The 22159-nt window shown below is 38.7% G+C and overlaps 1 protein-coding gene and 1 long non-coding RNA gene across 3 annotated transcripts in view; one reads left to right on the top strand and one right to left on the bottom strand.

Moving 5' to 3' along the window:
• The window catches only part of SYNPO2 (synaptopodin 2), a gene marked incomplete at its 3' end in the record, with an annotated part of 91152 nt that extends 87765 nt beyond the window's left edge, over window positions 1-3387 (bottom strand). Inside the window, exon 1 of the mRNA XM_082482008.1 lies at window positions 3141-3387. Coding sequence (XP_082338134.1) covers window positions 3141-3269 — 129 coding nt within the window. The 5' untranslated portion in view covers window positions 3270-3387. The remainder of the gene's footprint in view (window positions 1-3140) is intronic.
• On the top strand, window positions 1134-22138 carry LOC309670890. Of its 2 annotated transcripts, none has more exons than XR_014269069.1 (4): window positions 1134-1164; window positions 3307-3491; window positions 17776-17961; window positions 22117-22138. It is a non-coding gene; the product is annotated as an uncharacterized lncRNA (long non-coding RNA). The 2 variants fall into 2 exon arrangements; XR_014269070.1 differs by lacking the exon at window positions 22117-22138 and adding an exon at window positions 18856-18901.
• Window positions 22139-22159: the final 21 nt, after the last annotated feature.

Here is a 22159-nt window from a genome sequence, read left to right as displayed (position 1 = left end):
TTAAACAGCTTGTATGCCTCTAGAGAAAGCGAGTCAAATGTTTTCAAAATTTATGTCTTGAATAAGAGTTCAAAATGAAAAACAATATGATACTTTGTGATGCTTTTAAAAAAAATATATTGTTGCAATCTCACATCCAACAAATTACTGAAACATCTTGAATCTAATTTAATGGTTGTAAAATTATTTGCTGATGAAAATTTCCTATTTTATGTGCTGGTGAGAAAAAAATACCAAAATATTTCTTGGGAAGGCAAAAGGTTTTTCTCTTATCTCCCTGTTAACACTTTGCATGATAGTGGAAGACAATACTTTATGCTACAGGCAAAACTCTCATTGATTTTAGCAGGAATACTACTTGTACATATGCTTTAAGAGATAGGCAACAAACAATGCAGGGAGGGTTTATATATTTTTTTATAAATGCGATAAAACAGTACTTTAAACGACATAAAACAAACTGGTAAAAATTGCATCTGGCAGTGAACTGCAGTGACTTATTTCATTAGCTTTAAAAACAGTATGTTTCCTTTATCAAAAGTGTGCTTTTGGGATTTTTGTATCCTGCCACGTTTTCATGGATTATCTCATTTCCCTCTGTTTCACATCCCTCTCCCCTTTAGATCTGTATCACAGCCACTGCTCTGCTCATGATGGCGGCCTGAGTGCCCTTCCCTCTGCAGGAGTCCAGGGGTATACTGTGCTCAGGAGCAACCCCTCTGCACCTTTCCCAGCTCCTGCGAGCTGAGACACCAAAAGCAGAAATATACGCTTCTGACAAAATCTCGGTTGGTGTAAATTGGCAATGACCCACTGGTTCCATGGAGTTACATTAGTATGCACCAGTGGAGAAGCTGAACCTTGAACTGAAAAAAACCCAAACCCAAACAGTTTTTTATTGTCTTTAGGAAACACAACCTTAGGATTTTGGAGCCAGTAGGAAGATTACTATGCACTAGTTGGGTGATTCTTTATTCTTTCATGAGTTATTAGCTTCAGTTTTCACCGATAACAGAATAAAAGCTGAAAACATTGCCTTTCCCCCAAAAGGGTGACACACAGTGTAGCTGCAGACCCCCCACCTCGTCATGCCTCAACCTGACGGTGGTGCCTGACCTGGAGACCCAGTTCTGCGCGCCTCAGAGAGAGCCCAGGCTCCCCGGGGTGAGTACCAAAGCAAGCTGTGGCCTGTCAACTCTAGGTTTCAGGTTTACAGCCAGATACTAGTCTCAGTTTTCAAATCTCACTGATCCTGACCAACTCTTAAGCGTGGAGAAATGAATGATCTGGAACTCATAAAGCACCTGATCTGCCATGCTTGTAACACATACATGCTGATACGCATGTACTCTTACAAAGGGGGTTCTGAAGTATTGTATTACGTGGCCTTTTCATTGGGTTCATTTGCCGGAAAACAAATTCATGCTTCTGATTTCTTTTCTAAAAATACCTATTTTTATTTTTCTAAATGTAGATATATTTTACTGGTGGATTTTCCATCAGAAGTAAGGCACAACTGGCACCATGTATCTAGTTCTCATGTCCCAGATTTTAGTGGTAAAACAAAACCCTGACTTAAGTGCCACAGTTTAGGATGTGAATATGAAAAAAAAAAAAAAATTGTATAGCCCATTTTTATCAGGAAAACTAAAGCTTAATGAGAAGCTTGTGTTCAAATTACTGTGCTTATTACTTTTGGTTTCATGTAATCAAGGCCACTTGCCTTTTACCGTTACTTACAATTTTTTAAGTTCTAGCTATGAGTTTTCACTAGATGGCAGGGTTCCACTGTCATCTATTATCAGTGGCTTTACTTGCAAAGCAACAGTTGCCCATCGGTACGAAAAAAAAAACCAAACCCAAAAAGCAAAAATCTTAACAGTAATGAAAAAAATTATACACACACTCATTAAATCATAGCTCTGTTACTGAATATGGTTAATGTTATCAGCTGGAAATCGTCGAAAATAATAGTGAAAGATGTTGTTTTCTTGATAGAGGAACTAAAAGGACCTTCTCTTGTAAAATGAGGTAGACTTACTGTTTCTGCTATTTGTGAAAACGTTAACTAACCAGTAAATTAAATGTAACTAATTAATAAATACATTGACAGCTCAAGAAAGTTAGAGCTAATAGCTAAACTACTGATCTAAAATACTGTATCAAAGTACAGAAAACTTAACACTCCGCGTACTGGATTACTAAAATACTCAAAGGTGATAAGATACACTTTAATCTCTCTCCCTCAATTTAACAAGGCAGAATTCATTGTATGATGATTGGTCCCAGTATCATTTCTGCCAGTGATATTTTGCTGACCTCAGAGCTCTGGACAAAATTTGTCCTTCTTTTCTAGGAGAATAGAATGCAGCTCCCTACAGTTACATAAACCTTAATAACCGGGACAAATCTTCGTTGTTGCACCAGTGGAGAGGCTGTTGCAATGGAGTGAGCACTGATTTTTTAACAAAACTACTTTTTAACTATTATTTTTGCAACCTGGGATTACCAATTCTTATTTTTTATTTATTCTCCATTTCTACTGTCTGTTTTGTTCTCATTTTATACATGAAGAGAATTTATCAACTGTTCAGTAATTTTCAGCGTTGCTTATGAAATATAAGAGGGAATGTTTGGCATCTATTAAAGCTGTTCTAAGACTGGATAACTTTCCAAAACCAGAGATAACTCAGTGTAATGCTTTCCAGGATTCCCAAAATAGTAAGAACATTTTCTCATGATAAAGCTGTATTTATTCTATGCTTAGAGTAGAAAAAGTAGCATAAATAGATGACTGAAACAGCATTTCCTAATATGAGATTCAGTTTTGCGGTATGCTGAGTGCATTCAAAAACATACAGCGAATCAAACAGGAGCTGAAAAGTATACATCATCTCCCAATTTCAAACCTTTAACATTTAAGAAAATGTTTGCAATACTTGCAAGCTACCAAAAAGTAATCATTCCCTTTTTATTGAAACAAACAAAATCAGCACCTGTAGAATCTCTGCAAAACATGTTAGCAAATTCAAGCAAGCATCACACCAACCATTCCACTGGAAACAGTATATATTTAAACAAACTATTCTTTTCACTTGTGTTCACAAAACACCGATAACATCTTTCTCTCATGATCCTACCTTGGCGATTTGCAAAGGCTGCTTTTGCTCCTTGCCACCTTGCAATCTAAAGCCCCAAGGCGCCCCTCCACTCATAGCAATGCAGAGATAATCCCCTGTGCCCATTTTCGTGGTGCAGTTAGGCAGCATTCATTTACAGAAGAACATGAAAAATTTTGTCTTGCAGATGTTCAGCGAGCTGGAGATTTGTCTGCCAGGCAGAGCTGGAGACCCAGAGCACCACACTGTTGCTGCTGCTGTGTACTGCACTAGCAAATGTAGTCATTCAGAAGAATGTTAGAGCTCCCTCGGATCAAGGGCACAGCCCACTCTTTCGTCAGATTTCTACGCTCAGCCCACCTTCAAAGTCAAGTAAGTAACGTTGAGGAAATGCACACAAAGAGACTCAGCCATAAGGCAGAAAAGGCTGTATTTAAACATGACTCTCGTGACAGCTAAATCAAAACAACAGCAAAAAGAAGTGTACATTTCCCAGTGACAATTTAGGACGTAAGTTTACTTTAGTAAATGGTGCCAGACGTTTTAAACTCTTAATTTACCCTTTTTTTGCATTCATACTCCAAACAAAGAAGAAAGCAGAATCTTGAGCGAAACATCATGTACATCCTCTGAATAAACGATACATTTGTATTGAACTAGGTTTATGATTTTCATCTCTACCCCGCATGCACTCTCTGCAGCGCTGTGGGTATGCAAAAAACAAAACCCCACAACTTTATAATTTGCTTGTCTTGGAACTGTTTCTTTTGCTGGTTCTCTGTTACCTAAGTATAGTTTAACATGCACTGATATTTAGCAATAACCTGAATTATAATTGGACCCTAATAATACCTCTTCTTATGCAGCCTGTTGCCTTTTCTACCAGAGAGGGGAAGAGGATTAGTGGAACGAAGTGTCAGATCTCTCTACTGATGCTATCAATGGATGATTTGCATTGTGTCATTAAAGGGGAGCCTTACTATAAGCATGAAAAAAAAAAAAGATTCAGCGGGAAGTCAATTTGCTGGTGCCTTACAAGACCTGGGTTCAGTTCTGTTCCCCATTGCTGACTTGGGGTAATGCAGACTGTAAACTGCTGAGCTCCTGCAGGTCTAGTTGCAGTGGTTAATGAGGTGACTGTTTTTCAGCAGGGGATGAATATTCCCCTAGCTGAATGTTAACAACTGACAGTGTAAGAGCTTCCATTCGCCTCAGTGCTAAGTCCATGAGCTTGGCTTAAATCACGTTGCATTTTGAACTAAGCTGGTTCTAAAGGAGAGCGTTCAGCAGGTGGGCAGAAACGTCTTTAACAGCCAGACTAATCTATGAAACAAACACCTCTTGCTTTGAGACCCAGGTTGCTGGGGGTTGATGTCAGATTCCCACAGCCTAAATTCCATGGAGGTCCCTGTATGAAGTGGTTTTGGTTGGCTGGTTCTAGGGCTTCTGAGATGTCAGGGCAACAGGAAACTCTCGGCATTTAAGTTACACAACTTTGCATCTAAGGAGCTGGTAATTATTGAGGCTTTAAACCTAAGCCCATGTGTCTTTAAAGAACATTAGGCAAAATATCAAGGTAGAGACAGGATCTTCTGTTAAACCGAAGTATTATGGTGGAAAAAGTAGACAGGCTTTTAGGCACTTAAGCCCTTCATCAGGCCTCTGAAGGCACTAAGGTAACGCAAAGATTGGGTAGACAAGCTCCCTAACCAAACAGAGGCAGATGTCACTCTCTAAATATCAGGATTTAGTAGGAGGAAGAGTGCTTTCTTTATTGACTACCAGTCAGAGGCTCTAGAGAAGCAAAACAAGCACAGCTTGCCATATAACTAAATACATAAGGAAAACACTATCAGAGAAGCCATACTTAGAAAGGGAATGGTCTTTAAAGGAACTTTGCTAGACAACCTCTGAGTGAAGATGCCTCGTTTAAAATAACTCAGTTGAAGGTGGCTAACTGCTTCTTATTATGTTGTACAATGTTGATTTGTTGATATAGCAGAGAGTTAGTCTTTCCCAAGGCAGAATCTTGCTTTAGACAAAATTATCTCCCTTTTGCTTAATGATGCACATTTTTATAGATACTTTTATGACAACAAAATTCTTAAGTATATAGCTGCAAAAAAAATACTTTACGACACTCTTACCTCAAACCAGGACAGGTAAATACAAAAATAATAATAATAAAAAAAAAATAAGGAAAATGTATCACATAATTATCAGCCCTTCAAATGTTATAAGTTTATGATGGAATTTATATGTTTAACTAATTTTAGGGTGTTTTGAGCTTGTATTAGGCTGTCTTTTATCATTTTAGTAAAGAGAAATAATCAAATTTGATCTCTGTTTCTGAACTTCGTATACTTATTGGAGAAAACAAATTAATGAGAAACACCTCTGCATTTGGATGGTCATATGTTTGCTGGGATTTTGTGCTAGATATAGAAGCTTCTATCTCGTTTGACCACATAACAGAACTGTTTAAGATGACAAAACAGAATAATCTTATTAGTCATTGCTCAGCTGAAAAAATAACCACTCAGAACACCAGGACCTGTTTGATTTTGTTGTATGACATAGATGAAATGTCTCCGTACAGCTGCTGAAGTATGAGTAGTTGGTGTTCCTCCGAGTTAATTCCCTACCATCTATTGACATCCTTAAGGCAAAAAAAGCAGAGAGAAGCACTTTACATTTGATTGTGTCATAGCAAAAGACGTAGCAAAATCATGCCAATGGTTTTGGCTAAAGTCACTATGTAAAACATTACAGAAATTTCTCTTAAAAGCAAACTTAAAAGTTGTCTACAACATTGTGATCTAGTTTTTTGGATCCTTTAAGTTGAATACTTTAGTGCATGTTTACTGTTTCTACTGGCTTCTAATCTGTGAAATCTATATGGCACTCTAGAAGTTAAATCATCTTGTGGAAGTAATGCCAACAAGAGATAGCATCATTGGTGCTTTTAGATCTCTGCTCTCCAAAGAAAAATGCTTTTTTTTCTCCTGAGTTTCTACATATATTGGGTAGTACTGATTACTCCAGAACAAGTTGTGAATAGAACGTAATATTTTAAAAAACCAAAACCAAAACAAAACAAACCCAAAATCTAACTGTAGGCCAGTATAATGACAAAGCTTTGTGGACATTTAAACCTGGTACATTTAAACTGATAGAGGACTCTTTGCTTGAACTGGCAAGTATTGTGGTCCTGGCAGGAGAACAAAGAAAGAAAAAATAAGTTTTTTCTAGTAAGTAAGTTGAGGGGGTTTTATAGCAACAATTCCAAACAAATTGCTGCTTTTGTTCTTCTGAGAGTGAATTTGTTGCTTGCTCCAGAGTAAGAAAAACGTTTGAAGTCTGTAACTAAACTATTCCCATGATGGGAGACCCAAAGCTTCGTATGTCCTAATCTAACAAATAATACTCCATAGGCATTAACAATTCCCATTTGCCTTATATGACTTTCTTAAATGCTTATGCTGCAGCATATCTTGCTTTTTAATACTAATCTTATCTTGTTGTACATTCTCTGCATCCTTTGGGATTTCTAAATGCTGGTCAGAAACTGGACATCATGATAAAAGTGGAGTCAATCATGGGGTTTATGACATTTTTGTCTCTGTGGTCTCTATAGCATAAACAAATTGCATAAATTCTGAGATAATTTTGGAAATCCACTGAAAAATTTAAAGCTAACGGCAACCACAGCCACTTAACCACTGCCACCATCTCCACCATTTCACTAAATCATGAAGATCCAATTCTAGGCAACAACTGATAAGAATTTTAAGTCACAAAAAAAAACTTTATAAACTCAGCAAATCACAAATGCCAGAACTCACCCACCATCTATCTGTGCCCAAATACAGGTAAAGCTTTAGCTTGAATCTGATCTTCTATGATGAGGTCTGTATGAAAAAATTTCCAGGTCAAACCCCCACTTGCTCATCTGCTTTCAAGAACTGCCAGTTAAAAAATCTAGCACATTAGCCCTGATGAGCTGTGATAAATTAAGGATAGCCTTACTTAGACCAAAGTGAGGCCATCTACCCTAAAATGTTGTCTTTGATAGTGGGTGGAAAATGGTTGCTTAGGAGAAAGAATAAGAACATGGAAAATGCACGGTACTTTCCTCAGGTAGCCTCCTTTGACTTGCACTCAAAAACTTCCTTGGCTGGATGCAGTTCCTCTGTACTTAGTAAGAGTTATGAATTTCTCTTCCATGAACCTTTCCATGTGGTTTCCTCTTGAGCCCACATAACTTTTTGTATCTATAGCTTATTGTAGGAAGTCCTCCCTAGCTACTTGGTGACACAAAGAATCACCTTTTCTTCTTTGAATCTGGATCCTACGGATTCATTTGATGTCCCCTGCTTCTTCGATCAGAAGAAATTGTGACCAAGCAACCCCCAGCCACACTTTCCAGTCACTTATTTTATAGACCTCTTACATATCCACCTCAGTCATCTGTTTTCAAGGGAAGTAGAACAGAATAATTAGTCATTCTTTATACAGAAGCTGTCTCGTACCTTCCATTACCCTTGTTGCCTTTCTCTACATCCTCTATAGTTCTATATCCTTTTTGAGATGGGGGCCTGGAACACCACACAGTCTTCAGACTGCAGACAAAGTTGGGATTTATACAGTAACATGATGATATCGTCTATTTTGTTCTCTGGTTGCTAACCCCAGCGTTGCTAACATCTGATTTGCTTTTTCATCCGCTGCTGAGTTGATGTTTCCATGTAACTCTTTTAAAATCTTAAAATCTTGTCTGATGATAGTCAGTTCAAAGCTCATTGTTTTATTTGTGAATTAATGGTTTTTTCCCCAATGTGTATCACTGTATTCTTCTAAGCCATGTTATGGTATGGCTGCTTAGTTTTCTTAAAAGCCTTTGGTGAAGGAATTTGTTGAAAGCCTTTTGTAAATCCAAGATCAATCAAATCACCCTCATCCACGTGTTTTTTGATCCCCTCAAAGGACTGCCTTAGGTTTGTGAGGCAAGACTTCCTTTTATGAAAACCTTTTTAACTCTTCCCAGATAAGTCATATTTATCCAGATGTCCACTGTTCCATATTATAGTTTCCACCCATTTGTTTTCTATAGATATCAGGCTGACAGGCCTGCGGTTTTCTGAATCTCTCTTGGAACACTTGTTAAAAAATGGCACTCTAATCTCAGGTAGAAGTTTTAAGAAAGAGTCAGCTATTTCAGCCTTGAATTCCTTTAAAGCTCTGTGTGGTCTTGGTGACTCCTTCTTAATTTTATTTGCCTCATCTACTGTCACTTGTCCATATATTTTCTTTTCTTATTGTAATAATAATTTATGATTCCGAACAGTTTTACTATAAGTGGATTTATCTAAAATCTAATTTAAATCAAGCAGTTCTGTAGCTCAGTTCAGAAGACATTCTACAAATGTGAGAAGAAATTAGAAGTATGTTTATCTTTCATTCAGCAATAAAGAAAAAGCTGTCATTTCCCCTATAGTTTCCTACAATAGTATCCTAGGTCTGTGGATTCTTTAAAAATGCAAACCTTTCCACCCATTCCTTAGTAATGAGGAAGAGAGAGAGGGAAAGGGGATATCATGATCTCTAATTTATGGGCAGCATTTTACTGCAGTAAATACCCAGATGTCTGATTTCCTTCTTTTTATGCATTTCATTTTCTTTTCCTATGTGATTTTTTCCATATAAAACCAACAGAAGCTAGTTCCCTAAAAATGCCTATTTTAACAGCTTTCTCGTAGATTCTAACTGTATCATCTGTAAACAATTGAATAAACTACCCAATTTATTGTAGGATATGATTTTAGCCAAATGGGAATATGGATATGATTTTAGCCAAATGATTTTAGCCATCGGGAGGGAAAAAAGAAAAAACAAAAAATATTGACAGTGCTTGTTTGTTTGTTTGTTTATCAATTACATGGAAAAAACCCCACTTGTAAATACATAGCTAGTTTAATGGAACAAAAGATAGAATCACAGCCATGCCACTTAAGAAAACATGACATACAGTTTCTTCCAAATTAAGTGAAAATGGCCTCTTCTAATATGTCCCTTCAAATTAGCGTTTTTTTAAAAGTGGCTTCTGCAAGCTGGGTAATGTAAGGCAACATAGCATTGTCCCAAATCATTGCCTAATAACATTCCTCGTTTTGTAGCAGTAAACTCAGTAGCTGCACAAGGTGAAAGCAAATTTTGAAGACAAAGCTAAACGTAATTTTCGCCAAACGTTACAGAAGTAGAAAGATACATTACTGTGTAACTCCTACGCTTAATTCTTGTTCTCATGGAAAGGATTTAATTTTCAAAAAAAGGCATAAAATGACAGACGAAGTGAATGAAATAGATTGAAGGAAAGTTCAAATACATGGCTCCAGCTAACATTCATTAAAACTGATTGTTCTTCATTATTTCCCATCAAATTTCTCTTGTTCTACAAGAGAAATTAGTAGAATCCAGATGTCTTGATTGCATGAGGAACTTTGCAGTGCACTGCCAGCTGAAGAGGGTTTGCTGACTGAAAGTACAGACATGGAGTTGTAAAAGTACTAAAGAACAGTAATACCAAGTCCTTAGTGAAGAGAAAGGAAATTAAAAATATAAGTCCTAGATAATTATTAGCTACCTCTGAGGCCACACGGGAAAGCTCTGCCCACATTCGTAAGAGGCATGAGCAGTTCCTCACCAGTAAAGGTAAAGGCTTCAAATTTTAATCCCTAATGTGGATTATTAGGCTAGGTATGGTGTGATGGGTTGGAATTTCAGAACTAGGCCTACTTTGGGTTTTTTTCCCCAAATTCAAGACTGGCAAATGAAGTGTAGTGGAAGAAGCAGAGAAATGTACTGAATCTGACTCTGGTGTGAGAAACCGCTCTCTCAGAAACAAAAAATAAATCTGATCATGTTTTAGGACCTCAGATAATTCTTTCTCTAAGTGGAAATACAAAGGGTTGCGCTGCCACATTCTGAAAAACTGTGAAGTCTGCAATCTGCCAATTGTAAGGGGTAGTGCTCAACCAAGCTTCTCTTGAAGGCGGAAAGTAATTTGCTGTTGTTCTCTGCTGGAAACAAATTACCTCACCTCCATGCCAGCTCAGCTAAGGTTAACGAAGTTTTAGACATTGAGGAAGAGTCAAACTTTTGCATGTTTATCTTGCCCCTACCTCTTTGTTCCCTGTCATGTTCTCAGTAGGATGAGTAAGAGTAACTCTAGCCACAGCAAAAGTTTATTGATGCAGGTAGCCCATGCAGAGGAATAACTCTGTTCCTCTTAATGGTAGACCTAGCAACTGTCACAATCGGGCCTTTTGTTATTAAGTATCTCTCTGTGAGTCCTGAGCTGATGGCACATGCAGTTAGTAACAGGCATTGTTACCTGACAGGTGTGTTAGATCACACTCCCAGCATTTATATATGGTTCACTACGAAGACAATGTAAGTCAGCTGAGAATGTGAAGTTTGCCATGACACTACCAGGAGGGTATTTCTCAGCACTTAGGTTAGCAGGTGTCATCCTAGATGCTTGTAATGGCTTTATCATTATGGTTTTCAGTTCTATTGCAGAAAAAAAAAAAAAAAAACCCAAACCAAACCAAAAAAATAAGTTAAAGAAGCCGCTTTCCTCCAAAACACAGAAACAAAGTTGTTATCCTTGAGCATTACTGACTGATAACACAATAAATAGAAATTCATGTAGAGAGAATTCCCCTGTAACTCTACAATTCACCATGGCAGGCTGCAGATTAATGAAGATCTGCTCTCTAAGCGTATGCTTAGGTGGCAACACATCACAGGCCCTCTGTAGCCAAAGACTCGTTGCTGTTAAATACAGTGAGTAAAAATATATGGATAACTCGAGTAAGGAGCCAAGAGTTTGGAGAAGAGAGCTCTGGTGTTTCTTTGGTGTTTGTCCTACCTGTTCCTATCACAGCCAGTCCCAGATACTCAGGAAATACCTTCCTGAACTACAGGCTGAAGAGAAATAGACTATTTTTTTTTCTTCCTGGGCTCTCAATGTCTTTTGAGAAGGCTTTTGAGATTCCAGGTGTGCGTAGAAGACCCCACCACGTGCCAGCTGTGCACTACAACAGGAGCTTCCTTTCTCCCTCTCTTTTGTATGGGCCAGGTAATTTGGAAGCACAGGTGGTCTGAAAGCACCCAAGGGTCTTGGGAAGGGGGCCAGTAAGATATATGGAAAGACAATGATTTCACAATGTGTCCAAGAATCAAAATAGCTACAAAGGCTCCCCAGGATTTTGTTGGGAGGAAAAAGTAAAACATGTTCACTGCAAGATTTGTGAACGTGGAAAAAAGGTTTGTGACACTGGCATAACTACCTGTTCCTTGTTAATCTTGAAGTAAGGATTTGGTCTAGGATTCATGTTTCCAGGTGTCATTCCACTGCTGGTTTTACTTATCACTATGTTTTAGCAAGCAAGAACCAAATTTCTCTTGGGATTTCGGGAGACTCTTAGGTATATATCTCCATTTCACCTGTAATCCCAGGAGATGGGATGACTACATTTTTGGCTTCAGTAGTTGGGAAAATTCTGATAAAAGATTCTAAAGTAAAAAGAAAATTATTTATGTGGTATTTTCTTTCTGGTTTTGGCAGGGAAAGGTTGCATCACATTCTTCTTAATCAAGCCTACAGGAATCAAAATTTATTTTCTGTGCAAAAACTTTTGAGTCTTGAACAGAACACGCATGTAAGTAGGTGTTCTGTGATCCTCACCTCTGCCATAATGCTTCACCCTGCTCTTTGAATTGTCATTTAAAGGTGGCGCTGAAGTAACACAACACCTTCTATCTACCTCTTCGTCTTAGGTACACAGCTTTTATGATCTCCCCTCTTCCTACTGAAAGAAGCCAGTGCAAACATTTCATGCCTACTTATTGGGCTAAACAATATACCACACTAAACTCTCTTCCAGTATACTACAGTGAAATGAATCAGGAGTAACCATATCATATTCAATTAGAAAATACATTTTAATCATAGCTGAGCTATGAACTGGGCCCAAATAGTCTGCTGAATTTTGAAATGATGGTTTAATGTGGAACTGAAGATTGAAGAGATCTTGAAGATTTAACATTACTCTGATGAATACTCACCTGCATCAAATTTCATGTTTTAAATTTTGTTTCCTATTAGCTAGCATAAAAGTGATTAATTCCCTTTGACTTGTTGCTTTTAAAGAGCTCAATGACTGATTACATGCATGGCCACAGTCCAGCATAAAAATCAACTATTTTTGCATTGCAGTTTAAAGCAGGTATTGTTTGTCACTTGGAAGGCTCATAAGATTGAATTTATCAGTACTAAAAACAAGAATGGGAGAAGCAGAGGAACAATTGAGTTATAATCCAGTATGGGTCTTAGCAAGCTTGGGTTCCATTTTTACACTTGCAAATTCCCATTTAATTTTCAGTCTGGGCCTGTAAAATGGGGAAAATAGCCGCTACACAGTGTAACCTTGAGAAATCTACCTGAACTTCCGAAAATCTCCGTTTGCAGTTTGATAATTTGGATCTTCCTGTGGTACCCTGTTCCTCTCTCTTTACTCCGTACTAAAAAAGAAGCTGTAAGATTTGTAAAGCAGTTTCTAACGCTCGCTTTACAAATAGAGCGAAGTATTTTGTTCAGTGTCTGCCCCAGTGAGTATGATGTTGGTGGTTTGACCTACAGCATCTAGCAAAAGGACAGTGCATAAAAAGTTGCTATGGCATCAAGTTACGTCTGCATAAGGCAAACAGCATTGCTGGCTCTTGGCATCTGGATGGTTCTGTTTAGATTTTTACCAGAGAAACAGTAACAACAGAGATGATACAACAAGGACCTCCCTGCATGAAATCTTGCCCCCCCTGCAAATAACTGCAATATATTAAAATGTAATCCAGGTATCTTCATTCCTGACTATAGGAACAAGAATTCCAGCTTTCTGCTTTGATGACTTAATTCCTTTCCAAATGGAGCAGATGATATTAGAAAAGTCTGCCCTGCAAACACACCTTGATGTTTAACCCCTGCCAATTCTACAGCCTTGTCTGTTGTGCTGCCTCTTCTTGCCAGGAACCAGTTTCCAGACTTCACAGCTCCTTCTGCCTTTGGTACAGGCTTCTTTTGGCGAGTCTACTGCTTAGCTGGTGTTGGCATGGATCTACCCAATTTCTAGACAATTACTGATGTGTGCAAATCCTGAACAAGTATATTTTGTGCCTCCGCAGAGCAAATCTAGTACATGTGCTGTAACACCAAGTGTGATGTACAATCTTGCTCCAGTCCTTTGTTATTTTCACGCCAGCAGCATGTCCTGTCCCTTTGTTGCATCTATCATCCACAAACAATGTGATGATTTAAAAAAAAATAATTCTGTTTTTCTTTGATTTAATTCTAATGTTTATTTTTGTTGATGATGGGGAAGGCATCAATTAGTTAATACTACGGGTATCCAAATAGTGCAAAACCAGTATTTTGAAAAATAGTCTTGTAATCCATAATGATATTTTTACAAATGACAGAGATGCTTTACTGGTATGTAGTACCTCTATTATTTTTCCATGCTTAGGTAAAGATTTTTTACTCCGCATTAATGGTGGTGTAAAGCAGAAGCACAGTGAATGTGAGTGTGAATAAACATAGAAGTATTTGCATCCTAAGTAATTTCAGAGTGATTTTGAAGAGCTGTTTTTCTTATGCAATAGATTCATTCAACAGTTATGAGTATTTGTCAGTACAAATGAATAGAAACCAACTTACCCTGATCGTGATATCAACTGATCAGAGAAAGAAATATCATCTGAGTAGACAATCAATTACATGGGACAAATATGACTTACTAACAGTAGGACTATACTCACAGTGCGTTGAATCATCACTAGCACGGGCTAAAATACACCTGCATTATTAACTCCACAAACAGAAAAAACAGACTGTAAATTCATCCCATCTTTTCCAATGAGAAAACCAAGTAAATCAACCAAATAGCTAGTTTGCTATGAAGAGTTACTCAGAGTGACTTTTTTTCAATTTAATGATAGTAAGCTTATTTGAATGCTCTTCTATAGCAAGACCACACTAACACATCAGAAATTTTATACATGAGCAGGAAATGTAAAATGATACCAATGAAAGTAAAGCTACTTCATTTCAGATGCTTTTGAATGTAAAAGTGCAATATATCTAAGTTCGAGAAATCCCATACATTCAGCAAGCAAACACAGAAAGGATCACATAACTTTCTGCTGTCCTTTCTCAGACCGATGGCTTAATGTTTATTCAGTGCTTTATATATCATACATTATTCATCAGATTATAATGAGAAGTCCTCATTTTTGTTTTTATGTTACAGTTTGTTATGTAGCAATTATGGCAGGGTAATCAAGTCTCGTTTGTTTTTTTGTTTTGTTTTGTTTAAGAACTGGTAGTGCAATCTTCCACTCTCATGCATCTTAGACAGTACTAAATTAATTAAAAAAGATAATTGAAATTCCCCAACTGAAACATCACAGCGGTTTTCTGAGAACACCGTATCTATCTCCTGTAAATGTTCCAGATCGAGTTGCCAGAATGTTGATTTCATTAGAAAACCAAAATAGCAACAATCAGTGAGACTAAGCAGAGGAGCCTCACAGTTTGCAGATACTGAAAAATCCAGAGGCTTAAACTATCCAGAAAGTCTTTTTCAAAGAAGGCAGCCACTGTCAGTTTTCTAAAGCATGTTCGCTTTTGTAATGTGTGACTTGCATACAACTTACCATAGACCATTTTATAATCATTTCTGGTTTACTGAGTTTCAGGGAAAGAAAAGTGGTTTTAGCTAATAAGAACCTAATAAGAATTCAGGACCTTGGCTTTAATGCAAGTACCCTTTTCACAATTAAATACTCTTTCACTTGCATATCATTTTTCTTCCCTAAATTTAATTCTTTTGCTTTTCAAATATGCCAGTAAGCTTTACCAACATTCTCCAAGGTAGGCAAGGAATGTCCTCTGTGGCAGTTGATGTTTGTCCTCTATTTGGGGGTTAAGGACCACAAAGACAAAAGGGAATATCATTGTGGATTTACCAGTTACCAGTGATGTTTAAAAGGGTTGGGGCAGGGAAGGAGTGACACATCCCAGTCCTTCCTCTCCTCTGCAGGATATAACAAAATGCAGCCATTTCTAGGGCGGAACAACACAGCTGTTGAAAAGCTACCAACAACTGTAGAAGTGCAGCAAAATCACCCAGTTCACATCAGGGAATAGAGAGTAATATTCAGTCTAAATGCATCTGCAGATGAATTCAGACAGATAGATTGTAAGTTTATGAACTAGAATTCGATTTACACTCCTTCTCAACTGAAAATATTTTGGAAACTTTAATGAGCACAAGGTGTCCAAACCTCTTTGTGTACGGTATGCGGAAAGCAGCCTGAGAGGTAGAACAGCCTTTACCATCACGGTGGAGCAGGAGGTGAGTCCTTAGCAGGAGGGAAAAGGGAGAATCACTTGCATGATCCGTGTGCTCAGCAATCTCTCCTTGCGTCCCAGTGGTCCCTCTGACTGGCCAGGCCCAATTTTGGTTCTGGGTACTCTGACTCACCACCTGCTCAATTAGTGTCTTAGTGTCTGATCCTGAAAAAAAAAAAAAAATCCACCCCAAAACTAAGGAATTAATTCTTCCTCTATTCTGGCCCCATGCCTGAGCTGAAACAGGACTAAGTGATAGCGGATAGTCACTGTACGAAGTATCTATTAACTACTAAAGAGAAAATATATATAGCAATGAATGTATACCCAGGATTTTAACATTACTGTATTATTTTCCCTGAATAACAGCAGCTACATCAGCCTGATATTCTGAAAACCCTTTGCTCTCTGTGTTTTCATTTTATATAGGGCGGTGTTTAAAGGGTGTACTGCAAAAATGTTTTCTAATTGCCACTGAGATAGTTTAATCAAAATATTAGTATTCACTTCTGTTGTATACTTATTTATGTTTCTACTGTGCTTAGTTTTTTACATTAGAAACGTAACTGATCACAACACTGATGTATTTCTCCTTACAGTAGTGTTCTGTTTCTTGAAATATTAGATCTTTCCATTTTCTTCATACAGCATTTTCAATCTGACCTCACAGTCACACTATTTTTTTTTCCAGAAAAACATAATCCCTTCAAAATTTGATTACTTCTTTTTTACCAACTTTTGCTTTCATTTTAAACAAATACAACCTTTGTAAATAGTAATTTCCATTTTGCTTGTAAAGTGCTTTACACTAAACTGTAAACTGTTTTCCATAGATCTTAACTATACAGTAGACAAAACATTAACGAAGACTTCAGTGATTATATGTAAGCAAGACAGGAAAAGAAAGTAATCTTTTTATGTAAACAGCTTTTAGGATCCTTCTGATGTTGTGCAAAAGCAAACCTGTTGCTTTGGCTGCAGGACATACAAATGAGATTAAGAGGAGAAAAACAGTTTAAAAAAAAAAGCCTTTTAAAATGTAGAATCTTTGGAATTTAATGAAGTATTCCTTGTGATGAAATAGTCTTCTCTTTAAGAACATACCATATATTGCCCACATCTTCCCCTAGAGAATGGTTTAGAATATATTTTGATTTAAAAAAAAAATCATATAGCACTGAATTGCAGATATTTCTCTTGTCAAAGCTATATGTTAACACAGTCACCATTAACTGCTACAAAAGCTGTACTATCACTACCTTTGTGAGAAATACGTGCCCAATACGTGCTCAAATGCATCACAGCAGTGTTCTGATTCTTCCTGGCAGCTTGTGGTAAGGCCGTCTTTTAAGGATATCCTCTAAATTAAAAGTCAGGTTAGGATTTAGGCTTCCCAGAATCACACGTTGTCTTAATGCAATGTGCTCTAAGATGGAGACATGGAGTTCTGCACAGTTTGTCAGGGGCTTTTATAGACCTCCAGTAGTAACTTCAGGGAACAGATCAATCCCAAATAATTAAAATAATAATTTTAAAAAAATAATAATACTGGTATGTGAAAGATTTGAGTTAGCCTTCCACAGAGCCTGTATCAGTTCTGTAGCCAATAATCTCCCAAGCTGATGGAGGACTATGTGTTTTCTTATTTTCAGAACTAATAGAACAAATTCTAGTGAGAACTCTAAAAGTTAGATTTTAGATGCAGGGGATTTGCTATTTTTTTAATATAGATGAAAAAAAGCATATAGATTTAGACAAATTCTTCTATTTACTTCACCAGTACTAACTCCAATTTAGGTCTGAAATACATGAAATCACATTAGTTTCCAGCAGCATTGGATAGGCACAACTTCAAGATAAGTTGATTGTTAAGAAAGGTAATTTAACCTACAAGATCTTCATTATTGATAATGATAGAAAAGAAACCAGTCTGATTCTCAGATTTTATAATGCAGTTTAATTAAAATGATTTCATTAAAATGAAGTGACAGCAGTTTAGCAATCTCATTTTTATGAAATTACTTTCCAGACCAGGAATGCACTTAAATCTTTAATGGTGTTTCCACATTTCTGAAATTGAAAACCTTAAATTACTTTTAATGTTATAAGTGGAAACTGTAGATAAATACTACTCATAGCTTCAAAACATCCGGACCGTGACATGCTGGGTGCCTTTTGTCTCAGTGTTCCAGGCTAAAGGACAACGGAAGGGAAGCTGTATCCTTGGAAAAACAAGGCGTCTTGATCCATTTCCAGAGCAGGCCTGAAAGAGGGGAAGAACTGACAAAGCCGTAGCTTCTCCTTGCTATCTTTTGCTGATCTCATCTTTCAGTTTCACTGGAGCTGATTTCAGAGAGGAGAAATCTGATAGTAAGTATTCAGTGGCCAAGTAAGTGCACGGTTCTTCAGCGCTGAATTATCCACAGCTGCTTACTGTTAATAGCTGCGAGCTAGACACAACAGCACTGGGGAACAGCGACCCCGTCTCCACAACCAAATAGGGAATGTCCAAACTTAAAGCCGTTATTTTCCTCAGTGGCAGGGTATTTCAAAAGAATTTTGCATAATGGGAGGTAATTGTATGCGTGCATATAACCAGCAAAAGAGATAGGGACGACGGGTGAAACTACAGCGCAGCAATGATGAAAGGCATTGTTTTGCATCCTGCTTGAGAAAGAGTCACTGATACTCTGCAGCCAAAACCACATCCAGTTTAACTGATGCTTGTCACCTCCTGGACTAAATTTGCCATTCTGAATAGGCAGTTGTGAGAGATTTGGAAAGTTTTAGATCTTCTCTGACATGTGCAACAGTATCGGCTCCGATAACAGGTAGAAAAACAGTTGATATTATTCCGTGGTGAATCCAACTCTGGCTAGCAAGTATGAAGACAGGTCAAGACTTGTTCGTGCCCGCTTTGTTTTCCTTGCTGAGGCTTATTGAGAGTCTTTCATGTAAAGGATGCTTCTGCATACCTTCATTTTGACATCTGTTTCAAAGGCTCTGGGTTTGGTTTCAGAATTATTTTGTATAGGAATGAATGCCTTTGACAGTCTTGTCTGAGGTGGCCATTACTCAGATTTAGCATCAGGTAAAGCCGTTCACTGCTTTCAAAAGCTTTAAGGTTGTTGAACAAACACTCAAAGGATAAGAAAGCCTATGGACCCTGAATTCCAGGTGTGTATTAGTGATGAAGCTGTCTCTGAGTGATGACTTTTTTTTCTTTTTGCCAATCTTCTGCCACTTGTTTGTTTTTTTTAACAGCAACGACTTTGTTTTTTGACTGGAACAGTTTACCAATATATCTTTCTCATGTTACACCCATGTTTCTACTTTGTTAATTCGGAAAACATTGAATCTATCCTGTAACCAAGGTAGTATTTTTAAACGTACTTGAAGAGTAACTAAAACCGGAGTATGCAAACAGGTAAAGTGCCTGTATCATATTTCACTCTAGATATTCATGTGACATAATTTTACACATATATATATACTGCCACAGATGAAAATGTGTTTTTACAGCACATACGAGGAAAAGTACGGTATTTTTAGGGCCACGGGCCGGCTCGGCCGGGCCGCCGCTACCCTCCCCTCAGGCTCGCGCCGGGCAGCCGCTGAGGGCACCGCCGCGCTGCCTCCAGTGCGCACGCGCCGCCCGCGGGGCCGGGCGCGCTCCTGGCCGGGCTGGGGCGGGGGATTGGAGGCGGCGCGCGGGCAGGCTCAGACGTGGCAGTCGGGTGAGCGCGTGGACCCGGGCGGAGGCGCGCGCCGCCCCCGGTAACGGTCCTAACGGCCACCGCAGGTCCTCGGGCCGCCGCCACAGCCTGCGGGTGCCGCGGCGGGGATCGGGCTCCGCCGGCGGGGTAGCGCCCGGGTGAGCAGCCGCGGGGGTCGAGAGGGGGAGCTCCGCCAGAGGCAGCTGGGGGGGCGGCGGGAGGGCGCAGGAGAGTCGGGGGAGCTGCACCGAGCCAGAGAGCCGGCAGCGGGGCCGGCACGGGAACTGCCGGGTGCCGCCTCACGGCGTGATGGCACCGACCGAGCGGTGAGAGCTGTTGCGGTGTTAGAGCGACTTAAAATTCTTAGTGAATGGGGATAGAAACGTTAACCGTTTGCAGGTCTTGTACTGAATTGGAGTATATTTAAGCTTCTGCTTTCATAGATTATTCCAAAATGTGTTTTTAAAAAAAAAACCAACCCAGATGTAACGTCTGTAGCTATATTCCATTCTCTGTATATGTGTGTAGATACATGCATGGACCCTAAAGGTTATTTGCCAAATTGAGATTGCAGCATGCCTTGGGGAGGGACAGCACCTTTTCTTAGGTGATAGGTTACCAAGCACAGCGTCTCTGAAGAAGTAGAGTTAATAGTTCAGTTAGCCAAGAACGTAATCCTCTATTTTTGATTCCGTTATTCTACTTATGCATGCACGTAGTGGAGTTTTACATCTTCACAGAGATACTGGTGCAGTAGAGCATTGTATAGGTACAGCAATCCTCGGGGGGGGGGGGGGGGGGGGGAGATGACAACCTATTCTGTAATAGTGGTAAATTAAATCGTGGAGAAGTGCTTGTGTTAGTGTTGTTCCTCAGGCTATGGGGTGTGAGGTAAACTAGTGTTAAGACAGACAGGGAGAAAAAAGTTTTCATGTCCTTCTGTGGCGTGACATTGTAGTAAACAAACCCAGGGAAAGATCTGGGTTTAGTGAATCCTCTGATCTTTCTCGTGCAATTTCCAGAGTGAATCTGTATGTCTCTTGTTAGAACCTGATTGCTAAAACCTTAGGTGATCGGTTTCTATTGATATTTTGGGTGTTGCCTCCAAACTGTTTTCATCATCTGTTGGTATATATACATACCTTGAGAAAGGATTAAATATGCTCAATATTAAATAGGATCTGGAACAGTGTTTGGTAAACTTATATTATTTTGCTTATGGTTAGAGTTCCTGTCTCTCTTCAGCACAACCTCTGCGTGTTTATGCTGTCTGTGGGAAGTTTGACGTGGCAAGATTTTGTGTGTGTGTGTGAGCGAGCTCTGGAGGAAGTAATTTCCCCTGGATGCTGTCGCACCTAAAGGTGTTGGCTGTTGCAGATGCCTCAAAGTGAAAATCTCTTCCTTTGTATATATATACAATTTATATACGTCTGTGTCGGTGTGTAGGTAATTTAGTGCTGACTTACGGTCTTTTGGAGCCATGAAAGCTCACACTGCCACGTCTTTTCTGATGTGGGCGGGGGAGGGAAGAAAGTATGGCTGGCAGCACGAAGCCTGTCTGTTTAAACCTTTTTTTTTTTTTCTTCTTCCTGTGTTTACCGTGTTAACTAGGAAATAGAAGACGACTCTCTAAGATTACTTATCTGAAGCAGTTTAATACTGTAACAGAGAAATCTTCTGGCACAACGAGGAATGTGATTTAGAGGGTTGCGCGGGCAATGTGTGAGGAGGGCTAGGCCCTGTACCCAGCTCAAAGTGATTTCTTGTCCAGTGTGGAAGATTGTGGTTTTTTTTTCAGAAATGTATGTTTAATATGAGAAGCCCGAAGATGTGTTTTCTGATAGGGATAGCTTTTCTCTACTGACATGTACCAGAGCAGCATTAGTTTGTCTGTTGTGATCTTGGAGCTGCGTGCAATTTTGAGGTGCCTTTGTGCATGCTTCTGGAGCACAATTCCTGATTTGCTTTCTTCCAGTTTGCATACTCAAAGATCACTGCATGGCTCAAGTCTAAGAATGTGAAGTGTAGGTGGTTGGGAAAGCTATTTCAAAGGAACATTCAACATCTGAAATGCCAGTTTGTGGATGCCTGACCTATGTACTTGGGACTCTGTAGCAAGTTCTCATTCAGGGTTTGGATCCTCAGCATTTCTCAAAACAATTTTAATTTGAGTGTCAAGAAACTTGGTTGAATTCTGGTTTTGTTAAATTCAATATGAAGTCAAAATAAAAAAATTCTCTCTTACATGGAAAAGAGCAAGCTAGCTATCAAGGCTGCAAAGTGTACAACTTCACTAACTTCTCAAATCCCATGGTGGCAAGGGCACTGTATCTGAAAACTAGTCTTATGAAATACAGTCATCTGGTTTAGTAGTGCAGAAGTTCTCAGACTTTCTAGTTCTAATCTCAAATGATTGCAATTATCAGGATACTCTTCCCAGAAAGTTTCCTCAAAGTTTCTTTTATTCTGCTTAAAAAATCTGACTGCAAGAAAGAAATTAAGTCTTGTCATAATTAGAAAACTTTTTAATCTTGCTGTCATAATTAGAAAACTTTTTCTGGCTTGCTTTTAATCGAATTCTGGCTTTTGTTGTTTTCTTTTGGTTTTGTTTGTGGGTTTTTTTTTCTTCTTGAACAACAACAGAATCAAGATGTGAACACTTAGGGAAAAGATGCCTGGTAATAGCAAAGACAACAAGGTCCTTTTTTGCCCTAGATGTGTCTTTTGTCTTTTGGGGAGCACAGTTTGCAGCCTTTTAAAATGCACAATGAGTGAAGAGTAGTATCAGGTGTCACGTTCTCTTTTGCAGATTCTTAAAGAGGACTCGATACTACGAATGAGAATTTTGCCAT

This window comes from Vanellus vanellus (assembly GCF_965231255.1).
Source record: "Vanellus vanellus genome assembly, chromosome: 4".
NCBI lineage: Eukaryota > Metazoa > Chordata > Aves > Charadriiformes > Charadriidae > Vanellus > Vanellus vanellus.
This window is presented reverse-complemented; position numbering and strand designations above follow the sequence as displayed.